The sequence below is a fragment of the Zonotrichia leucophrys genome, chromosome 14, assembly GCF_028769735.1.
Source record: "Zonotrichia leucophrys gambelii isolate GWCS_2022_RI chromosome 14, RI_Zleu_2.0, whole genome shotgun sequence".
NCBI lineage: Eukaryota > Metazoa > Chordata > Aves > Passeriformes > Passerellidae > Zonotrichia > Zonotrichia leucophrys.
This window is the reverse complement of record NC_088184.1, coordinates 6,154,717-6,177,897: the sequence shown is the minus strand read 5'-3', so window position 1 is coordinate 6,177,897 and position 23,181 is coordinate 6,154,717. Positions and strand designations below refer to the sequence as shown.

At 43.1% G+C, this 23,181-nt stretch overlaps 1 protein-coding gene across 1 annotated transcript; it reads left to right on the top strand.

The window, feature by feature from the left end:
* The first annotated feature begins 2,251 nt into the window (after positions 1–2,251).
* Positions 2,252–20,479, top strand: EMP2 (epithelial membrane protein 2). Its single transcript, XM_064726270.1, has 5 exons — positions 2,252–2,538; positions 16,206–16,317; positions 18,304–18,397; positions 18,991–19,137; positions 19,713–20,479. Exons 2-5 carry the CDS (start codon positions 16,240–16,242, stop codon positions 19,895–19,897), a joined length of 504 nt encoding a protein of 167 aa, XP_064582340.1. The 5' UTR covers positions 2,252–2,538; positions 16,206–16,239; the 3' UTR covers positions 19,898–20,479.
* Positions 20,480–23,181: the final 2,702 nt, after the last annotated feature.

Genomic DNA, 23,181 nt, shown 5'->3' with positions numbered 1-23,181 from the left:
GATAACAGCTATTCAACAATTAAAAATTCAAGTATGAGGCATTGAGGGAGAAGAAAGGAGACCCAAATTTTTAACAGTAAATGTCTTCCTATAGGGACAATATTCTGCACTAATTAGCAAGCAGCACCTCAAATGCAGTGCATGATAAAGCACAATTAACCTCTTTCTAGTACCTTGACTTGTAAGCAACATCTTTGGTTTAAAAATCAAGTGTTCTGTTGTCATATTCCACTTGCAAACTTATCTCTGTATGAGGGGAATGTTTTAGTGACTTCAGTTCTAATACTTCAGCTCAGGGGAAGTCAGGCTGTCATGCTTGCAGTGGTTGGCTCAGTGTGAGGTTCCACTTTCCTGAAATTCCTGGGAATTGACAACAGGGTTGTCTCCTGCACTTGATACTCGTAAGTTTCTCATTTTTGCTCCTTCAGCCCCACAACTATGAACATCTCCCCTGAGACCCACTTTGAATTCCCCCTCCAGTGTAACCTCAAGGCAATTACTAGAAATGAGGTGTTGTACAAACAAAGAAGCAGCCACTACTTTAAGTGTCAGTCTTTCCTATCCAGAAACTTGGAATACATGAGCATAGAGAAATGTAAATTGTAGTGAACACTAGGAACTGTTTATGGCCCTGGATATTCTTGTGTATGATCCTGAAGTGATTGTAAACACAAGATGTGTTTGGCAGTTACACCAGAGCTGAAGCTAATATCTGAGTGCAGAAGACAACATAAGAGATTGCCATGCCACCAAATGCCATCCACCCCAGCTGAATTGCTTGCAGTGTTTGCTGGTTGTGCTTAGACTGACAAAGCAACTTTTTCATAGTGTTCCTTTAATTCTGCTTTTTAGCAAGATGTGACATTCCTAACAGCTGTACAAGGGCACTAATGCTGCACTTCAGAAAAAATGAAGGTGCAATGAAGTAGGGCCATGCTGCTAATTTTTGAATAGTGACCAACACAGTGTTTTTGCTCAGCATAATAGCTGCTATTTGTGTAAAGACTCTAGGAATAGGGATGGAGTTGCTGGAATTCACTACAGTTCTAACAGAACAGGTAATCTCTGGGATTGGGAAACACTGCTCGTAAACTTGCACGTACAGTCTGAACTGAAAGAGTCGTGGTCTGCTGAATTTTAAGGTAACATCCAAAACAAACGTTGACAGCAACTTGTGCAGAACTGTAACAGAGGGCAAGACACAACAGAAAACAATGTAAAGCAGACAGCTTGGTAATCACACGGGAACAGGCAGATAAGGGCAGGTGAGACCTTCTAGCCATCTGAACAAACCAAGAGGCTCTACCCACACCAAAACCTGCAAGGCAGCCAAAAAGCCGAATTACGGTCTTCAGCTTGCTTGAGTCACGGTAAATACCATCGCCCCGCTGACGAAGGCTATGTGAGAGCCAAGCTGGAATCGGGCACGGCTGGTGACTGATGTTTGCCACTGGCGATGGTGGCTGGGGAACCCTTCAGGAGGGCGGCGGCGTGAGGCGCGGGCAGTGACCCCGCTCTCACCTGTGCTGCCCGGGGCCGGCTTTATGAGCGCAGCTTTCCTCAGCTCTCCGCACACACGTTTTTCTCCGTGACGAACAAGCCCAGGCAGCAGCGAGCCGAGCCTGGCACGCCGGGCCCCGGGCCAGGGCAGCTCTGCCCTAACATGGCACTCGCTGCCGCCCGGGGCGCCCCCAGGCCCGTCCCTCAGCGGCGCCGCCGGCGGCCGGCCCCGCTCGCCCGGGGCAGGGGCTCGGCCCGCGCTGGGCCCGGCGCTGAGGGCCGGGAGCAGCTCCAGCACGGCCGGCTGCAAATGGCGCCTTCCCGGCCCCCACCCCGCCGGGCGCGGCCGCCGCAGCTGTCCCGGGCCGCTCTGGGAATCGCGGCTGCTTTCCCCCGCTATGGCTCCCGTGAGAGGACTCCGCCCTGGGCCTCGCCCTGTCCCTCCCGGGAAAAGCCCTGGCCCAGCTACCATCGGGTAGCAGCCGTCCGTCCTTGCCCGCGGTGACGGGTGGCACGGCCGCCCCTCGCTGTGCGCGGCTCCGTGGGCCGGGGTCCCGCCGCCTCCCGCACTCGGTGCGGAGCGGTCACTGTCACTCCTCGGGAAGGCGGGGGCCGCCCGAGGAACGGGCTGAGCGCCCGGCCGCTGGCATCCTGTACGTGGGCTCGGCCCGCCCTGTCCGGGGGCCGGCGGGGGCAGCGCTGCGGGGACCGGCCCCGGCCGCGGGGGACGGCGGGCCGAGCGCCCCCGGGGAGGGCCGGGCGGCGGCGCGCCTGGATGCCCGCCCGAGTGGGAACGGGCGGGGAAAGTTTCTCCTGTGCGCGCCCCGTCCGTCCGTCCCTCCCTCCGCGCCCGCACACTCTCGCAGACACACACTCACACCCCTCTCCCGCCGCCAGCGGCCGGGGGGCACTTTTGAAAGCCCTTCTGGTTCCACACCCAGCCGCCGCTGACATCATTCCCGCAGGAGGGCGGGCGGAGGCACCGCCGCCGCCGCCAGACGGTCGCAGCCCCGGAGAGCTGCCCGCCGGCCCGCGCCCGTGAGTAGCCTCGGCCGGGCGGGGGGCGCGGGGGAGCGGGGCGGCGGCGGGGGGAGCGGGCGGCTTCGCCGGCCAGGGGAGGAAGAGACCCGTCAGAATTGGGGAAAAATTAAAAGCACGCGTTTGTTTACTACGAAGCACATTTCATTTGGGTGGCTGCGGTGCTTCGCCGTCGCTGGGCCAGCCGGAGAGAGCGGTCCCGGTCCCGTCGAGCCCCGGCCCCGCTCTTCGCCCCGGGCGTTCGGGAGCGGGACGGGACGGGGCGGGCCGAGGGGCTCATCGCCAGTGAGTCCAGGCTGGGCCAAGCCAGCAGAAAGTTCGCGTTCTGTACGGGATAGTTTCTTGCTGTTCTTTTCTCTAATGAACTCTCAGCGGAGTTCGCGTGTGTTGCAGTAACGCTGTAGCAGCTCTTGGCAGCTCCCCCCCCGGACAGTGGAAGGAAAATACACTTAGATGTAATTCAGTGCAGATTTCGGTTTATGAAGTTTTGGCCAGCATTAAAGGTTTTTCTGCTTGAGTCGAACTGCAGTTTCACTCACGGGTGGTTTTTATCTATAGGTAATGCTCCACTTACATCGGGGATGTTGTTTGTGTGCCAGATACTGGACAGGCAGCTCTCAGTATCGTGGGTTGTCTGCAATATTGAGTATTGAATTTGAGAGGTCAGCTCCTTGTTTGGACATTTCTAGGAAGAACAGTACATTGCTATCTGTTCCTCAGCAGGCTTATCCACGACTTGTTCTTGCCCACAGAATACTGCCATCAAGAAACCTGCGCTTCAGCCTCTCTTTTAATTTATTGGCAGGAATACTTTGTTCACATGGTGTAGGAAGGTCTTTTTTTTTTCCCCTCCTCACAGCTGTTGGGAATAGTATGTAAATGATCAGTAATTATCGCTGTAGAGCATCTTAGTAGTATCCTCAGACTTGATACAGAGCTGTGAAGAAACCCACTAAATAGCTGTGAAATCCACACTGAATTACCTTGGCATTTTCTTTAGGAACTTTGGAAGTAAACAGCTATGGTTGGCTCATCATCAGAAAAACAAAATGCAGCTCTTTCTCTTCATTTACTTGCAGACTCTGTATATACAGTGTTGGTGTGTTAGCTATATAAAATAAGCCTTCTTGCCCGCCTGAGCAGATGTTTTTTCTATCAAATAAAAATAGTCTATAGTGACTCTTTCATCCAGACCTCCTCTCAGCTGTTGAAGGCTTTGCTGTCCATATAGTTCAGACAAGAGCTGTGAGGCTGTGCTGCTGGGACTGAGGTGCCAGGTGGCTGCAGGTGTGGGCAGGCAGGAATCCACACAAATGGTAGGGGACTGTTGGGCATGAGTTTCACTGGGGGGAGAAACGAGAATTATACTTTGCTGCACAGTCCAGCAAGACTTTTGTAAGAGAGTGTGTGACAAATGCCATCCTAAGGAATGCAGCTGGGGTACAGGTACTTGCCACAGCTGGTGAAATCAAAGTTTCACCAGCTGTGTGAGAAGGAGGAAACGAAGGCATATGGTAAGCATGGCCACCAGAAGCTGATATGACTTTGTTCAGCATAAGATTTAAGGACTTCACCTTTGCTTCAAAGACATTGAAAGAAGGAACTCTTGCTGTTCTCTGAACCTCCTTGTGAACTTGTAGAGTTGAGTTAGGAAATAGACTGTTGGGATACCTGAGGGAAGGTTCATCCTCGGTGCTGAATAAAGATGTGTACAGATTGTATCACGCCAGCTGCGTGGCTGACGGGGATGTTACCAGGTCCCTGTCTGCCCAGGAATCCAGGAATTGCTCTGCCAGTAGCCATCAACATTAGCTGAAATGCAGCAATATCATGAAGACTCTTCATGCTGATCAGTTTCTTGTTAGTATGCTCATTGAGGAAGAAAAATGGTGTGTTAATATAATTTCAAATAAAAACAACATGCAATCAGTAGACAAGACACTACTGGTGTTGTATTCTTTGTTTGTGGTCTGGAAAGACTTCTATCATAAACATGCAAACAGTGTTGATTATGCTGTGGATTTGCCAGTAAGGAAAAACAGTTAGTTTTATTTGGTTACACAGATTTAATACCTTGTTAATAAAGGAAGTTGTTCAACAGACTGAGCAGGTCAAGACTGAGACTGCTGCAACATTATCTTCGACAAAGAATCTGTCTCAGTTCATAGACGCTGGAGTTACTGTTGCTGGCCAACATTGTTTAGAAGAAATGAGCATCTCTATCTTACACCCACTTTCAGTTAATGCACTTGACCCCTCTTGATTTATTAGCATCTCTTGCTTCACAGTTGCCTTGTGTCTTTCTTTTACTTCTACTACTATGGCTTTTATTTTGTTGTCTTGTTTGTCTCAAGGTTGTTTCCCAATTCAGGTTTGACATTCCTTCAGTGATTAGAAGAACGTTGTACTGATGAGTCCCATATGGGTAGAAGCAAGACTTTCCTCTACTTTTGCTAAGAATATTAGGTGTAGGCTGTCGCCTTTCATAATGCAGTTTCCCTGTCATTTAAAAATGAAATCAGTGGCAGCACAAGGAGACTCTTCCCTTTTCACTTGAATATATTTTGATTTTCCACTGGCACTTCACATTCAATTTGCGTCCTGAGCATCATGTAAGACATGACATCCCCACATAAATCAGGACAAGAATGTGTTTAATTAAAGAGATAAGTAGGTCTCTGGGGACAAGGTCTTTCATGCTGCTAGCTGGCAGATGTACTTTCCAGGTCCTCCTCCATGTTCCTGTTGGAAGAACACCCAGCAGAATGAGGCACTGTGTTATACAGGAACTAATAAGAAAGATATGTACTCTGAGGTGAAACAAACACTGTATGTAAAATCCATGTGAAACTTCAGCACAGCCAAATTTGAAAGTAGAAAGGAATGCACAGCTTTTATTGAAATCACATTGGTCTCAGAGGGAATGCAGGGAGAACATAAGCACAGCGCTAAGGAATTCCATTCATGGAGCTGTTCAGTGTTTGTTAGGGTTTGCTTGTTTTTTGGATGCTCAAAGCAAACCATGATCATTGCAGTGGAGTTTCAGTTTTTGCTAAAAAATTTACTGTTTTAGAGAGTAGATAGTTTTGTAAAATATACCTCAAAATGTCAGGTGATGCTTATGACTTCATTAGGAAGATAAGTATCATAATTATTAGAAAATACATCTTGCTGGGTGAGACTCAAGAAAAAGACTGATGGCCTGAATTCATCCATCAAAGGAATTATTATAACTCCACTGAATAGGGAAAATGTAATTACACCTTTTTATTTTGCTGATGAAGTTTCATGGGCAGGTTTAATGATGATATGTGCATGCCAGGTGAAGCCTCATAATTTGGGTGTGACCCTGAAATACAACCCTCTGGCTGTGTAGAGATCTTCACAGGAGTCTGTAGGTGGAGCAGAAAGTGGACTGACTCAAATACCCCTTAGAGATGGCTATAGGATATATATTTATGGTTTGCTTCACTGACTCTTAAATACTGTGCTATGTTTGGGATTGCATGGGCCGCAAACAGCTGAGGTGGGCAGTAGGAACACTCCCTCAGCTGTGTAATGCAGGTGTTCAGTGTCCTGAAATAGATCCAAATTTTGGCCTTCTTCCAGACAGAAGGAGGCCTTCCAAAGGCCTGGATGTCTCTGCTGAGGTGCATGTGCTGCCAGGTGGGCTCTGCACACTCACCTGTTCTCCAGGGCTTGCAGTGCTCAGTCCCCTGAAGAACAAACTTGCGGTTTAGTTCCAAGGCAGAAACAAACCCAAGTCCAGAGCCTGCAGAACAGTCTGTGACCAACTGAAGGGCTCTGGCTGAGCCTGCCCATCTGTCAGGGTGCTTGGTGTACCCTTACCTGGCCCTGTGGCTGTGCAGTGACCCAGGCACTGTCCAGCCTGGCAAGGTGCAGCTGCCAGGGTGGATCAAAGTGACCCAGGGGCTGAGCAGTCAGCGTAGAGGAGCTGTGCACCGAGTGTGCTCAAACAAGGCATGGAAATCCTTCTGCCTGGATTTGTAGAGTCCACATGGCAGCTTTAATGGCACTGATTCCAAATTATGGTGTAAAATTGCATTCTGGAGGTAGCACAGTATTCAGTGTAATCCTGTGCTACAGTGTTGCTGTCAAACAGAGTAGTAGTTGTGGAGAGTTTAAGCTTTTTGTTTTATAACCAACTGTTGTACCGCCAATAGAAATGTGTTTTCACACTCTTGATAGATGATGTGTAAACTCTGAAATAACTAAAACCAAAATTTCTCAACACAGAGCTAGTCAAAGCCAAATCAAAACAAGCAGTTTGAAAATTTTACAACAGTGAATGCAACACATTTAATTGCTAGCAATTTCCACAGAGCATCTGCCAAAGTTAAAACAATATCAGCTTTTATTTCTATGGAATTAAATGCATTGCTTTCAATCTGGAAAGACAGACCTTTTCTGCCTTTGTTTGTTGGTTAATTAGGTGGAACATCATAAATCACTTGAGCTGTTCTGTTGTATCTGGAATAATCTCTGGATAAGCAGCAGTCTGTAGTCAGTGGAGCCCACGGTCTGAGGTTCACTCAGAGCTGTTAATTTCTAATCAATGCTGCAGGTGTGGGGTTTTTTTTTCCTTTTCATTGACTGAGGACACATTTTATCTGTCAACCTGATATAAAGGTCTGGTATTTTACTTGGTCTGTCACTCCCTGCCCTGCCAAGGTATTGAGCAGAGACACGCTCGACACTGAAATGTGTCCACACAGTGATTGAGCAGGGGTGAGGCCAGGCCACACCTCAGTTCAGCTGTTTGTTTCAGGAGCAGGTTCCCGGGAGGGTTCCCATAGCTTGAATAGCTCACTGGAACAGCCCCGTGTCATTGTCCCAGCGCCATGGAGCCAGAGGCAGGGCTGTGCCAGCAGGCTGCAAAGGGCTCTGTGCGTGCTGCCCCTGCCCTGGGGGCTGGCAGGCAGTGGGGGCCCTTGGGTCACCCTCAGACAAGGGGCTCAAGCTGTGCTCACTCTTGGGAGCTCGGCTGCCCACCTGAGAAACAAAAGGTGCCTCAAGCTGGCTGTGTCATGGTCAGCCCGGTGTCACTGCACTGCCCAACAGCCTGCACTGCTGCCAGCAGCCCTGGAGCCTGGCAGGGAGCTCAGCCCAGTGCCACGGGCATGGGTATCATGCAAAAAGCCTGTTGTGAAATGCACAGAGGCCTCAGTGAAGCTGTTGAGAGGCTTCACAGGAGAGCAGAGCTGCAGGGTCCTCTCAGGACAGCGGGTCTGCCGCCCTGCTAGCACAGTCCCTGCATCACGGAAATCCTTTTGTGGAGCTCTCTTTTTCCTGTGCTGTGATGATTGTAAGGCTGTTCAAGAATGTGATAGCTCTAAGACTTGTAATTTACATCCTAAATGTGCTCACACCTGATTTATAGCCATATATTTTCATCTCTAAAGTTAAACAGTTCTTTTTCCTTCCATGTGTTTGCCTTTACCTGCAAGCAAGTATATCCCCATTCTGTCTTGATCTTTGAAAATGAGCAAGTGAGAATGAGAGGTTCTTGTCTTGTTAAGCTTAGGAAAAAACAAGTTTTAAGTACTTCTAGGCCAGCTTGATTGTTAAGAAGGGTTTAATGTACACCACAGCTTTGTTTCCATTGAAGTGGTATCTGGTGCACAACAAGCAAACTGGCTGAACAGAGAGCATGCATTGAACGCCTGAAATGATGCGTGCTTTCTTTAATTTTCTAAGAATACAGTTAAGCTCTACCCATACATACTTAAGTTGCAAACATTTTATAACAAGTTTTGCACATACCTTTGTGAAAGCTGACAGAATACTTTTATGTTTTGCAAGAAACCAGAAACTGCAATACACAAGCAGTTACTTCTTTCAAATCACTGCTGGGTTTTCTCAAACAATGTTTGCCCTTTGAGAAATCCCTTGAACCATGGGGTGTCTTTGATTAAAGACTGTTTTGTTAGCATTTGCCAAAGGCATATGATGCTCAGCGTAAACTGAAGGTGGAAGAGTGGATGACTGTGATGGGAATCAGAGATTAATTGCAACCCTTTTAGGTATTATTTAGTAATATGTCAGCCTACCTTACACCACTGTGGGTTGTGTTGGGATTAGATGCAGATATAGAACATCTTAAGTATGAGACTGTTATTATCTAGTATAAAAGTACAGTTACAACTAAAAGTGCTTTAGGGAAACATAAGAATGTGTAAAAGATTTACTTTTGAGGATGGCGTGATTTGTGCTGCTGGAGGAGCAGCACAATCTCTTCCTGCTGACCACGCAAAACCCTCTAAAAAGCAATTTTGAGAAGATGAAGTCTTAAAGACTTATATTCAAATATGTCTGTCTGTGTAGGCAGCTGACTTCTGTACCTGCTAAACTGTCTTCTCAGCATATAGTGGCTAGTAATGTCTCTTCCAGATTTTGCTGGAGTATTTGAATACATCTATCTTGAAGTTTTTAAGCTTCAGGCTATTTTTTAGGATTTCCAGGTAAGCTGTCACAAGGCTCATTTTCCTGCTGAGTGACACTTCCCCACCCCACAGCAGGGCATTGTGTCCCTGTGTTCCCATAGCTGGCTTTCTTCTGCTGAGTCTGCCCACAAAGGCTTCATGGCTGAGTGACTTTCCTCAGCAGTGCACACAGCAGGGCCACAGTGAAAGGAGTGGTAGGGCAAGTCTAAACCCAGTCCAAACTTGTTTGCAAATAAATGACTGACAGAGTTACAGAAGTGGCAGCAAGGCTGGCATCCCTAGGTCAAAATTTTATTAAAAGCATTCCTAAGAAATTAGAAACATCTGCTTCTTTTGGTCTCCATACTCAAAGCTAGGATGTTGCATTTTTGCTGCAGTTTGCTTCTTGGTTTTGTTTGGAAGTGTATGGAACAGCAGGGTTAGAATTTGCTGGACTTTGGAGTTCCTGCTTGGTAGCATAGACCTAATGAGGAGGACAGGGTGAGAAGGGAGGAAGGCTGCAGATGATCTGCCAGACCTGCCTGTAATCACAGTCTCTTTCACTTTGGTAACTAGGTGGGGTTTCTGAAAAGGAGACTAGATTGAGTGTTTATGAAGTTGTTTGAGGAAGAGCTGAAAGGGTGCTTGAGCATCCCCTCACACACAGGTGGTAGGGAGGCCAGGCACATGAGTTCTTCACTTTAAGTCTGCTGTTGCTCAGGGAATCCTACCAGTACCAGCAGGATGGACAGACATCCAAACACGGTAAAAGCAAAAGGTTTTATTAAGCTATAGGTGTACATTTGTACTAGTTGTGGTGCACACAAAGAGCAGACCTCAGGGCTTTGGTTGCAAGGCATGATTTTCCGAAAGAAAATAGAAAAAGACTAGGTCATACTGTGTCTTGTGAGTTTCTCTCCAAGCCCATGTATTTCACTATCAAAACACAACAAGCTGACTGCTGTAACTATGCTGGAGGTTGCTGGGTCTTAACACAGCCTGCTGCAAAGGCACCAATAAATCTGGAACTGATAGGATGACCCTGCTTTATTTTCTGCCATTGTGTAAAAAAAGCCATTCATATTGTCATTCAAATGGAGCTGTAAAAAAGAGAGTGGATTAGAGTTTTTTGCTATATTGATTTTTTTGCCTTCATACAGTGGTTGGTGCAGGGAGCTTTGATTCATTTCCTTCTGATTTCCTTGCTTTGTGAGGAAGGACTTAGAAAAGCAGGTGGAAGTGTAAGTGAAAAGCTCTCTTCCTTCCACATAAAATAGGTAGCACAAAGAGCTTGAGTATGTTCTCAGTTAGGCAAACAAAAAGAGCTGATGGTCTCTGTGCCATCTAGGGGCTCACAGGACACGTAGCCCTCTTGATTCCAAAGCCAGCATGAGGCAGGGAATGTTATTTCGTGTAGAACACACATTGTTCTTCATGCTTAGCTTTACAGCAGGAAGAAATTGGATGGGAGCCCGTGTGCTGTGTAGACTGTTACTTGTACTTTGCATTTCCCTCCTAGGTCGCCATTCAGTATTGTAGAGATGTAGTCAGAGCCATCCAGCACTTCTTGCAGGTCTCCATGCTGGCTGCAGACACTGGTTGAAGGAGGACATTCAGTTTCTGTATTGGCTATTAGCTGGGTAACGCCTGGGCATGAAAACAGGTCACAATTTGAATGTACACTTGAAGAGTGTTGGTGTTCCCAACTGTTAAATTAACTCAGACAGAAGAAATAAAGAAACTGGAGTAAGTTGTTTCAACTGGTGTAATTATTCTCTTGGTATTACATTTCCTGATTTTCTTGTCCTTTATGTTGTTTGATATTTAGGCATTTGAGGATTGTTGAAATCCTCAAAGCTCTTGCTGGCTTGGGAGAAAGTCTGCTGTCTGAACTTTACTTTTGGTTCCAGTTCTGAGAATCACACAAGAAGAAAAGAACCCTTCATACTTGATAAAAGAAAAAAAAAGAAGTTAGTTAACAGTTATCAGTCTGTTCTTTATAAACCAGGGAATTTTGTGCAAGTTTAGAGACAATGGTACAGGCAAAATGTGAGCCAACTTCTGAGTTCTCACATGTCATGAGACACCATGAGATGTGGCAGAAGAACTCTGAGCAAAAACATGTAAATCCAAACAACTTATGATGCATCACAAGATGACAGATTTCTCATGCTACAAGTATACAGACTTCTTCTTACAATTTCACATTTTCAGACTTAATTATAGCACTGAGGGGCAGAAGAATTGATAATTAAGGTTTGCTTTGATTCAGTTTTACACCAGTGACCTCAAGAAAGTTCAGCTGCACTGGATGCTTATAGATGGCCCAAAGACCTGCTGTTCTTGTTGCAATGAAACATCTCAGTGCAGAGAGCTGCAGGTATGGTAACTTGTTTAGCAGGATCCTCTGCCCCTTGTTTTGGGTGTGTCTTTTCAGCTCTCTAAATGTGGGTGTTGAGAGTCTGCACACCCCCAGCCTTGGTCTGTGCAGAGCAGGAGCTGTTCTGCAGAGATTTCACCGTGTTTCTAAGGGTATGAACCAGGATTGCCTGTGTGGAAGGTTTCTCAGACATGGGCTTAGATGAAGATGATAAAAACCCCTGACTTGATCTTAGGGAGTGAGGGCAGCAGCCAGTGTTGGAGGGTAAGCTTCAGCCTTTCCAATGCAAATGAGGCCAGGACAAACACACTGCACTATGTATTGCTGGTTGCAAAAACTGAGTATGCACAAACATGAGAAACAGCCTGGCAGCAGAGTTCAACTGCATGGGAGGAAAGGAAAGCATTTGTTGTGGAGATGACATCTGGGTTGGAAAGTAATGATAAAACTTCTGTTAAGAACTGTCAAAGACTATTTCCATTTTTGCTTGCTTGCTGTACTAAAAAACTTTAATAGTCATGTTTCTTTATACTGATGGACATGAAAGATAAACTTTATCCTGGAGATAAACTGAAGCTTTTCTGCAGGGGATGTGTTTTTGTGTGTGATATGACATAGGGAGACAACCCGGTTTTGAAACACTACAGTTCAGAAATGTTGGAAACCCTGGCCTAGATACCTTGCTTTACTGTGCAATTCTGTGATGGTTGTAGTGTTTTATCCTGTATAAACATACTTGTCTCTGCATGTCCAGGAGATTATAGCAGAGGGCCTTCTTAGCCACTTCTTCTAAAGTTCATCAGGCTCTCTCCCATGAAACTAGTGCAAACTACTGCTTCCAAAAGTCTGCATTACTGATGAGATTCAAGAGAGTGTGACTGCTGCATTTATCCTCCCCCTGAAGTAGCACTGGAGCATTACTTCTGCACTAATTGAAAAAAAATATGGGTTGTTGCTCTAACTGGCTTTCTCTTTTATTGTGTTTTGTATAAGTATTCTGCAACTTAACAGCATTTGTGGGAAACTTTATTACCACAGCAAATCTGGATGTGTTCATTGGGATTCCTATAACTTACTCTTTCTAGATCCAGTGGCAGTTTGCACTTGTAGCTCAGCAGTATCTGTCCATTTCTGCCTTACACCACGCCTTATGAAGTGGTATTAGCTGCTGAGCCTTGCAATTGAAGGAATTTATGTTGACATCCAAAGTCATCCTTACTGTAACCCCCAAATCTGTTTTTAATGCCACATGTGATGAGCTAAGTCAAATATTATGTTCTCTTTTGTCAGAGCTTTGCTGGAGGTTGGTACAGGGAGGTTCCTGAAATAGCTGCAGATTGACAGGAGAGCTGAGCTGGAAGGAGCCTCTGGAGGTCTCTGGTGCAGACTCTGGCTCCACGTGGGGGTTAGATCAGGACGTTCTGGGCCTTGCTTCAGTTGAGTCAGGAAGATGTCCAAGAATGGAGATCCCACAGCCTCATGGGCCCTGTTCCAGTACTTAATCATGCTCATTGAATATAATTAATACTTTTTTTCACAATTGGAATATTCCTTGTTGCAACTTGTAACCGTTGCCTGTAGTCTTTTCATCATGCACTTCTGAGAAGTGTGGCTCCATCATTGTAAGTGTAGTGTGTCCAAAAAGCTTTTCTCATATATTTGTGTGTGTGTAAAAACTATTAAAAGAATTCAAGTCACTTTGGGGAATGATGGCAAATATCTGTTGCATCATCTCAGCCTTCATCCATGCCTAAAGGCAGTGTACTTTAAATTCATGGACACCCTGACCTGAGAGCATGGTGTGTTTCAGCTGCAAATGAGAGAAGGTGAAAAATCACTCTGTCCAGGAAGCAGTTCATGGTAAATAAGAAAAGGAGTACAGCTAGTGTGCAGAACAGGATGTTACCAAAGTGTTTGGTTAGTGATACATTAGTGAAATAAGAATTCTGAATGTTAATGCAAACAGTGCTCTGTAGCTGTGTCCTTCCCTTGCTCACAGGGAGAGGAAAGGAGCTGCTTGCTGCTAGGAGAGGTTCCCACGCAGGCTGTCCTCAGAGGGTTGGGGAAGGAAGAGCTGCTTGCTGAGGCAGTGGGAGAATCTTGAGTCTGCACTGTAAGGTTTGAATTCCAGCATTTTGTGGAGTTGAGAAGGACTAGTAGATCTTTCTGAGAGTTGTAACCCAGAATTTCTGCCTAGAGAGGGCTGCACATTCTGTAGTAGCATCTGCAATATTGTTGGCTGCATCTTGGAAGAGGGGAGCTGTTCTTTTCTTCCAGCCTACAGATCACAAAGAATTTCTCTGTAAAACCCTCCTCCCTTCATTATTCCTTCTGCAGGCTAGGGTGAACCACAGAAACTCGTGGTTCTCCATGGGAAGGGAAAGTTTGTAGGAGTGATTGAGGTCTGTGCACTTCTGGGATCCTGTTCAGGCATGACAGATTGGATAACCAGTTCTTGTTGTCTTTTCCTGGTATTAATTACTTGGAAATGGTCTGTCTCCTTCTTTTCCCCCAGTGTATTTAATTCCTGTCTCCATGTGTCATTGCTTAGCGCTGTGTGCACGAAGTTGTAGCAGCTTGTGAAGGGAGCAGTTGCTAGCAAGGCAGGAGGGGGAATCTAAAGATGATTCTTAGGAAGGGCCTTCAAAAAAGAAATGTCAGACCCATCAGACCTTTCTTATTGTCCATTTTTTTTAGAGATGAAATAAAAATCTCTTTCATTTAATCTTGGCTTTATTTGGGTAAAACAAAAAATGTCTTTTTCTTAGCAGCCATACATATTTATCTGTCCTGTCTGAAACACTTCTCTTTATGGCTGAAAACAGTAAAACAAAACCATTCCCTTGATTGAAGATAAAGTGGGTTCTTCTGTGCTGGCAAGTCTTGCTTTTGCAAGATTGTTTTTAATTAGGTTACATTTTTTTGGTCTCTCTTACTTTATGTTGCTTCATGTAATAAGATGAAATTGTATTGTTATTCTTAAAATAATACCGAGTACAATTTGGTTCTCTCTCCTTATATGGCAGATGATTGTTGCATTATTGAATGCTTAGATACCATCTGTGCAAGAAATGAACCTCAGAAAAAAACCAGCCACAAGACAAGAGGGTGCTGTGCAAAGACATATCACAATGAAAAATATTTTGATGCGGCATTATACAAACCCACAAAATACCTTCTTTTCCTTTCTTCTTCCTTTCATTCAAGCAAGGCTTGATAGAGAACCATGAATGACGTTTCTGGAAGTGGAACTGGATTCAGAGGACTTTGAGTCATACAGCAGAATCACCTCACTGGAGGCAACTCCCACTTTCTGTTCTTCACTGTGGCTGGGGAGGCAGAGTTTAACAGAGAGGAAATGGGAAGGAATACGGACTAGAGTAGATGCTTTTCCTATTTTAGGGTTTGACTTGGCTTTCCCACTCAGTCATTTTAATTAGATATGGATATAAGGCTATCCCCTTATTTTTCAAAAAAGCACTTCAATGCTATTTGCCTTTGAGCTTGTTATAACTCTGTACTGCAGTGGAGATGGAGAGGATTATTCTGGAACTCCTGGTCTCTATTCACTCAGTTATTATGCTGTCAATTATCTTTTTGTTAAAGTTTTGCAGAGTAGTTATTATTTGTCCTGATGAGAGTGCCAGTGGAGCTGCTTTAAAAATGCTGTCAGAGTAGTCCTTTTCTTTGGTTAAATTATTAATGTGGTTCATGATTCCAGTAAATGGCAGTAGGAGAGAGGGGATTAGACATGAAAAAAATAATGCAAGTATTAAAATTCCTAACTGCCCTTTCTTCTGGATATGTGCTGTGTTATGTGAGTGGCGTCATTTGACATCATAGAATGTGTCCAAAGCAAAGGAAAGTACATATGCATTAATGTACTGATGAGTGCCAATGTGCAGATGATGTACAGAGTGGTGCATCTTAACTGCAAAGATCTGCAAGACTCCAAATTCCTTATAGCATACATTAATGGGAAAGAATTTCTGACCAAGAAGAAATGGATATGTCAAGCATTTGCATTTTTCTGAGTATTAGTAGCAGTAGTTTTCCCTAACCTGTTTGTTATATGCCCACAGATTTCCTGGGGATTCCAGTTAAATACAGGTTCTGATTCTCCTGTATGTACTTTTTTTCATGTGAGAGGTGACATTGCAATAGGTGGGTTAAATAAGGTATGAAGGTAATAGGTAGCCTACAGAGAGTATTAAGTGACTGAACATAAAATAGCTAACTGGATTATTTTGAAACTAATGGGTTTATTCAACCCTACCAGTAGGAGCAATACATTGAAGAAAATAGTAGTCCTTAGTCATTATCAATGGATAAAACTTATAACTGTATGAACAAAGGATGTGAGGCCTAAGGTACAACATAGTATTTCTAAATCTAGGAGGTAGTTCTTGGTGCACTTAATTTTGTTCTATAAGCATTCTTTTGAAATCTGGTTCTTCCTTCTTTGGAAGGATGGTTGGAACAAGACCTTACTGCAGTCAGTGGAAATATTTTCATCACTGCACATGAGGCAGTGTAATTTGAAATGCACTTCTCTAAAAGCCAGTGTGAAGGAGTTTTCCATCCTTGCACACAGAATGAAACTTCTTTGTGTGTTTATTCACTGCAGCCATCATGCTGGAAGGTTGCAAAATGCAGCTTTTGGCTTCATTTCAGGTTGTGATTCATTTTAACACCCGTGATGCCAGTTTAGTATCTGCAGAGAGAGAACAAGTGCTGTGGACTCCAGCTGCATCTGATGCTATGGTCTCTAATGGCACCAGAACTGCAGGTTGATCCACTGACAGCTCTTAAAGACTGTTCATATACTTTCTTACGTTCAACAGATTTATCTCAGCCTAAAGCCTCCCCAGAGCAAGGATGCTGATTCTCCTGGCCTTCATAATCGTGTTTCACATAACCTCAGCAGCTCTGCTGTTCATCTCAACTATCGACAATGTAAGTGTCATTTCTTCTCCTTGGCTCTCAAACACACTGGGATTTCTTTGCTTCATAAAAATTGAAGCAAAGAAATGAAGCAAAGACCTTTCTGTAACAAAAAATGCCTTGGGTGTGCATGTTGCTGGTGGATAAGGCTCTCCATGGCATCATGTTGTAGCCCAAGGCAGCAGATCCCCTCTCCTCAGAGAGATTTGGCCAGGGAGGATATTTACAGGGTGGAGCCCTGGGATTTGATTCAGCTGGACATGAAGCAGAGAGGGGGGAAAGATCCACTGTCCTTTTGTCTCAAGTACGTAAAGTCAAACAGCTGGTGATTAATGCATGGGGATAATTTCAGTCAAGATGCGCTTTGCCTCACAAGTGTTTGTCCAAGATGCCCAGTTAAATCATGAGAGACACCATGAAGGTATCTGTGTCCCTTAAGCTGAAGTAGCTTCAGCACAAAGCTTTAGAATATTTTCTGTTGCATTGTTTCAAAATTTCTGTTTTATTTTTGTGATCAAAAAGAATTTACTCTCCAATATTTATATCTAGCTTTTAATGGAATTCTCCATTTTCCAAAACAGCCCACTATCCTGATCAGAAGTCTGTGCACTGGAATCTGTCTGTGAGGTCTGATGTATGTACAGGCTTTTGATATTAAAAAATCTGCTGCTGAAAATACTGTTTAGTGAAGACCATGCTCCAAGTGAAATGATGCATTACTCACAACTTTTTGTGGCAAAAGTGTACAAACTCAGGTGTTACATTTTAGCCAGCTGGTTGATTGTTCCATGGAAGTAGGTCATTATTTGAGCACTGGAGCAGGTTGTCTTACCCTGCACCTTTGAATATTTAGAGAGCAAAGACAGTGGGCAAAGCAACCTAATCTTATTTCAAATCTGCTGCACACAACCCAAATTATTGCAGAAATAAAAGCCTATGCACTCTGCTTTGTGTCATTAGCTACCTTTGAACATTTAAAAACTTAAACTGTACAACCATCTTTTGTTAGATTTTATATTATGTATCTCTATATTATATAGAGCTCAGAGCTGAAAAAATAGCATATTGAACTGGGACTGTAAAATCCAAATGAATGGCATTCTGAGGAAGTAATTCTTTTTCTTAAAACACAGTGTTCTGTTTATCCATATGCCTACTACCATAGTATATTATAGTTTTAACTTCAGTATTGTTTGCAAAGCTGCACAGTAAGCTCTGAGGCTTCTGGAATGTCTGTTTAAGCAGCAGATCCTACCAGGAATCGTATTTAAAAGTCTCATTTTGTGCAGCTCTAGTCAAAACAAAGGCCTGGGTAGCTATTGGAATGGGAATGGGTTTCCTGAGGAAATGCCACTTGTGGAGTGCTTGTCATTTTCCAGGCTACTGTAAAAATCTGCTCAGATGCTGCAGAACCATTTTGCCTTGAATGTTAAAGCCTCAAAATAGAAATACCCCAGGAGGATGTTAATTTGTCAGCCATTACCAGACAGATGCCACAGCGTACCTCAGCACAGCTGCATTGCATTGAGATTAATCATTTCAGTGGCAGGAAGCAGAACATCTATAAAGGACTTCTGTTTCAGAGGTGATGCTATTTCCTGCTAATTAGCAAATACTGTCCTTCAGAGAGGTGTGCATCCTCAACAGGGTCTGGATGAACAAAGCACATCTTGTCTAGGTGCCTCAAGGAGTGAGTAATCACTGACTATACAAAATTTCTGCCCAAACAGTGGAAATCCCTGGTGCTTTGGGATGTTTAAGATGCCCTTACCTACTTTACAGAGGTCTAAAAAGAGAATGATGTGTGGAGAATTGTATACCCTTTATTCTGAAATGCCATGAGATCTCACATTTCATTGGAGTGGTTAAGTATCAAAAATGAACAGAAAATTGTTGAGGCTGATGTATATAATCAGTAGACACTTGGACAACAAAGGAGTTTTGTGGAGTTTTTTTTGCGTTTTCTCCCTGTAAGAGCCCTTTACTTTTATTTTGCAGGCCTGGTGGGTGGGAGATAACTTTTCTGCAGATGTCTGGAGAGTGTGTACCACGAATACGAGCACCTGTATGGCTATCACTGATGAGTTCAATGGTGAGTGTCCCTCCATGCCTGTGTCTGTGTTCCTTCAGCAGATCTGGTGAAATTGCTGTGAAATTTACAGTGGCCCGGCTTGGCTGCAGTGGCTGCAGATTTACACAGAGCAGCTGCTCATGGTTAAAAAGGTATTGGTTACTTCAGCTCCCAGTTACAGGGAAGTGATGGACAGGATGAAAAACCTGAATGAGAGGAATCTCTAGTGCTAAGGGTCATATCATGGTTGGACCTTCCTGAACAGAGCTGTCTCCAGCTCTGGTGGGAGGCTGGGGTCTGCATTTGGAAGCTGTTTGGGACAGCTGGCAGTTTCACTGTGCTCCTGGGACATTATGGCAGCAAAGGGTGGGATGTGGCAGAAGTCTCTTCAGTGTTTTCACTCAGTTTGATGAGAAGTTTTTAGAAGTCTTTAGGCCACTGGCTGTGTATAGTACCAAGGAAGCAGAGGAGAATCAGCCCCTGCAATGCACACACGGCTGCTTTGCTGCATCTGCTGAACTCCTGCTTACAGAACACGGCTCTGCCCCTTTACTCCTTGCAGGAGAAGGCAAAGAGAGAAATGATTTTTAATCAAAGCTGCTTTGTTTTTGCAGAGTATCAATCAATTCAGGCTGTTCAGGCCGCCATGATCCTGTCTACCATTTTCTGCTGTGTGGCGTTTCTGGTTTTCATTCTTCAACTCTTCCGTCTAAAGCAAGGAGAAAGATTTGTGTTAACTTCTGTTATCCAGCTCCTGTCATGTGAGTGATTTTTCAATGCTTTTGACTTTAATTATATTTTCATGAATGTAGGAAAGCAGGAAAACATTTCAAAAAGAATGAGCTGCATGAGAACTCTGTAGTGCTCCGGAGGCCATAGCTTATCCTTCATAATTGTTTAAAGAGTGAGCTGTACCATTCTGTAATATATAGACAGTTAACACATGGATGCCATCACTGCTCAGGATAAAGTAATTTAAACTTTGAAGGGAAAGAATTTGAGATGCTGAACTTCTTGAGGACACTAAATAACTCTCTAATTGTTACAGGCAAGCACTCACTTCTTTTTTTTGTCAGTCTTAAAAACTACCCAGATGTTCAGAATAATTTTCCGTTCACTGAAAATGACATAGATACACAACAGCACTTCAAATTTATAGCCTGCCAAATAAACTGAAAATATGTCTTGAAATGCTTCCAGGTTAGTTTGAGGATAGAAAACGAGCATCTGCAAGAAAGGACATTGGTGGAAGCAGCTAACAGAAGAGAGAGTGAATAGATGTGTGTACTGATAATGTTTTAAGATGCTGACCTTTATTATTTTCTTCCTCCTGCAGGTCTGTGTGTTATGATTGCAGCTTCCATTTACACAGACAGGCATGAAGAACTGCACCAGAGCCATGGATATGTAATGGAAGTTTCCAAAGGCCAATATGGCTATTCCTTTGTCTTAGCCTGGATTGCCTTTGCCTTTACCCTGATCAGTGGAGTGATGTACTTAGTATTAAGGAAGCGTAAATAAATGTCAGCACCTAGTTATTTCTGTCACTGCAGTACAAAACCAAATTCCAGTAACCATTTTGTATATAATCATTTACATGGTTTTGTAGTAAAGGTATTGTTTCTCTAAAAATGTACTGTGTTCTTGATATGAAACAGAATTAAAAAAAAAAAAAAAAGAAGGCAGGTGAAATGAAATGCCTGGCACCTCCAGGTCAGGGGTCGGAGCAAGACAGAGCCAAGTTGTATCTTTTACATATTTCATCATCATAAATTGTTTTCCTTTATTAGACATTAACAGTTTGTTCCTGGCCTCTAGTAGATTAGAAATAAAGCCCATACAAATTAATTTGTAAGCAATATACTAATTATATTCCTGGACCAGATATCCCTTTGAAATATGTTAAATAGAAGGGCGTGCAACAAAACAAGGCCCAGATGACAGTGAAAAAGCAAACACTTCTAAAGCCCAGAGCTGCACTCAGAGCGTCTGCCCTGGCTCAGGACCAGTGTTCTGCTCTTTATAATGTGCAGTAAGTGTCATCAAGTTTTTATTAAAACCACTTGCTTTGCAAAAGTAAACAAGGCCTTTTTGTACTCCAGCAAATGTTTCTCTTGATTGTGTTTCACATTTAATTTAGGCACACAGAGCCTTTGGTGGGAGCACTTATCAGCCAATTCCCTGTTCAGCCTGGGCCCATCACAGCTGGGGCGGTGAGGAGCTCCCCACCCCAGCCCTGGATCCCTGAACCTTGGGCAGCCTTCCTGGGAGGGAGAAAAGGGAAACAGGAAAGCATTACTGGGCCTATCTGCACATTTCTAAGCAGCCTAGTGATCAAGCAATGCCAAATTTAGGTTTTTACAGCCTAACTCAACATGTTTATTACACTGAGTTTTTATCACATAGTGATTTCATGGTTAACGTGTCCTGTACAAAAGCATTCCCTGAGTCTGCCCATTGGGAAATTGGCCTTTAAAAAATTGATTTTAAATTTCTTTGTGGATTTTACTGGAACTAAACTCTGCTACTAATCAAATCAGAGTGCAATTGCTATGCTTATGAATTCCAGGATAGGTTTCAAGATAAAATTACTTGGTTTTTATTTTTCAGTAATTTTGTGAGCTAAATCTTTGCTCTAATACCAGGCTTAGCTGCTCAGCAGTGTAATACTGGATTTGGCTGATGATGATTCTGGAGATCAGTGTGGAGAATGAATGAAGCAGCCTGTCCTGGTTAGTCACAGCTTTGATGCTTAAGTACAGATTTGACTTTTGAAAAGCTCTAACCATTTATTTATTTCTTTCATATTCACTACAGCTGGCCCAAAGCAGAGGCAGTAAAAAAGTAAATAGGTTTTTAATGAGGTATTACACTTAAAGGAGAACAAGTTCAGTATCATAAGGCAGTGTGGCTCTACTGAAGTTAATAATTGCTACATTAGACATCAGATAATGAAATCTTTTCTGTTTTCTTCAGATTTATCCTTGATTTATCACGAAGTAAAAGTTCAAGTGCATAGCTTTTTAGGAACTGTCTCCAGCATGAGTGACAGGTCATGTAGTTCCATCTTCATTCCTTCAGCATCCTATAATGCTTTGGCATGTGCTGCTTGTTTTCAGAACAAAGAAATTCCAATAAGACTTAAAAAATTAGGATGAGCAAGCAGGACATTACAGTAAAAGTAACAATAATAGTTAAAAACCCATATCATTTTGAAGAAAAGGGATTCTTCCTAATCTAGCATCATGCTAGTATTTCATCAGGTTTTTTTCCTCTTAGTGGGAGTGCTCTGAATTTCAAGAATTATTACCCTACTTTTTAAAAAAGTGTTTCTATAATTTGCTGAATACATTTCAGGTTCAAAACCTGAGTTTTTCTAGCAAACAGGATTTGTCTTAAATAAATAGATGCAGGTTTAAGGGTGAAAGTAGATAGACTGTTAGCTAGGCATTTTGCTACTTTTATTAAAACATGAAACAATAAGGGAAATTTGAAAGCAAATACAGATTAAAGCTCTAATATCTAGATGACAGTCCTGAAGAATTCTAAGTTAAACTTTTTATGCCACTGACTTGCAGGGATGCTTCAGTTCCTTGCCTTGATAATGCTCAGGTCATTTGTAGAGCAAATATTTAAAATAAAGATGTAGATATATATGAACACAGTTTAATTCCACAGTAAAAGCTCTGTCCCTTTAATAAAGTGAAAAGCACACACACAACAAATACTCTGATGCACAACACCTCCACTTGTGTACAAACACCAGCATGTGCATGATGCCACACAAGAGATGGGAGTGTTCTGCACAAATGAACAAATCAGTCTGAACTAGAGTTTGAGCAGAACAAACATATTTTAGGATTTTTTTTCTACCTTATATGTCTTTAAAATATACCATTTTCTATATTCTATATATTCTGAAAATGTACATGAAAATAAAGTTAAAACAAATTCTTGTACTGTATTAGCAAACTCAATACATTTAGCAATCTGACCTTTTCTTTAAGCTTGGGATATATTTACACAATGTTGGATGAGAAATAGTTGAGTTTTTGTGTGAACAGGTAAAATTAAATTCTTCCTGCCTGTAAGTAGAACCAGAACCTGATTATTTTGTCCTTTATTGAAGACCTTTCCGGGTAAGCAGAGAAAATATTAGTGTATTGAACTTTTAAATGTATGGTGTCAAGAGAATGTCTTGAGTAATGTAAGATCCACTGATGCTCTGAGGAGTTACCTATAAGGTTTTTTCATTTTCCATCATTTGCAGAAACAATCATATATTTTAAGATGAGGTTGAGTGCCTTGACTGTATGAGCAAATAATGTGAGAAACAAGCCAGTGACTTCTGTATCTGCTCTGGTCCAAGCTTTGGATTTGCAAATCACACAGCACACTTGGGTTTGTAGAGATCCATTGAAAACACTCCCCCAGTTCCACAGAAATAATTCCCCAAACACCATGAAACTTCTCCTTTGTAATCATAATGGATAAGAGGAAAAAATCCCGATTATTATAATATTCACTATCAGCCGTGAACGTACCTTTATATTTTTCACCCAGCAAGTAATCATCTGCAGCACAGGAAACAATCTTGGAAAAACAATCTATAATATTTATGTCAAGATAATAAAAAAAAAGTTTGTTTTTATTTATGTATTCTGTTCAGAACAAGAGATGGGCATTATTTTGTTATACTGTATCTTTGAAAAGTATTGTAGGTTATAGGATCTGTGCTGCTTAGACATCTACTAGTTTTTTACCCCAGCTTCATCAACAATTAATTTTATGTGGTTCTTAATGTG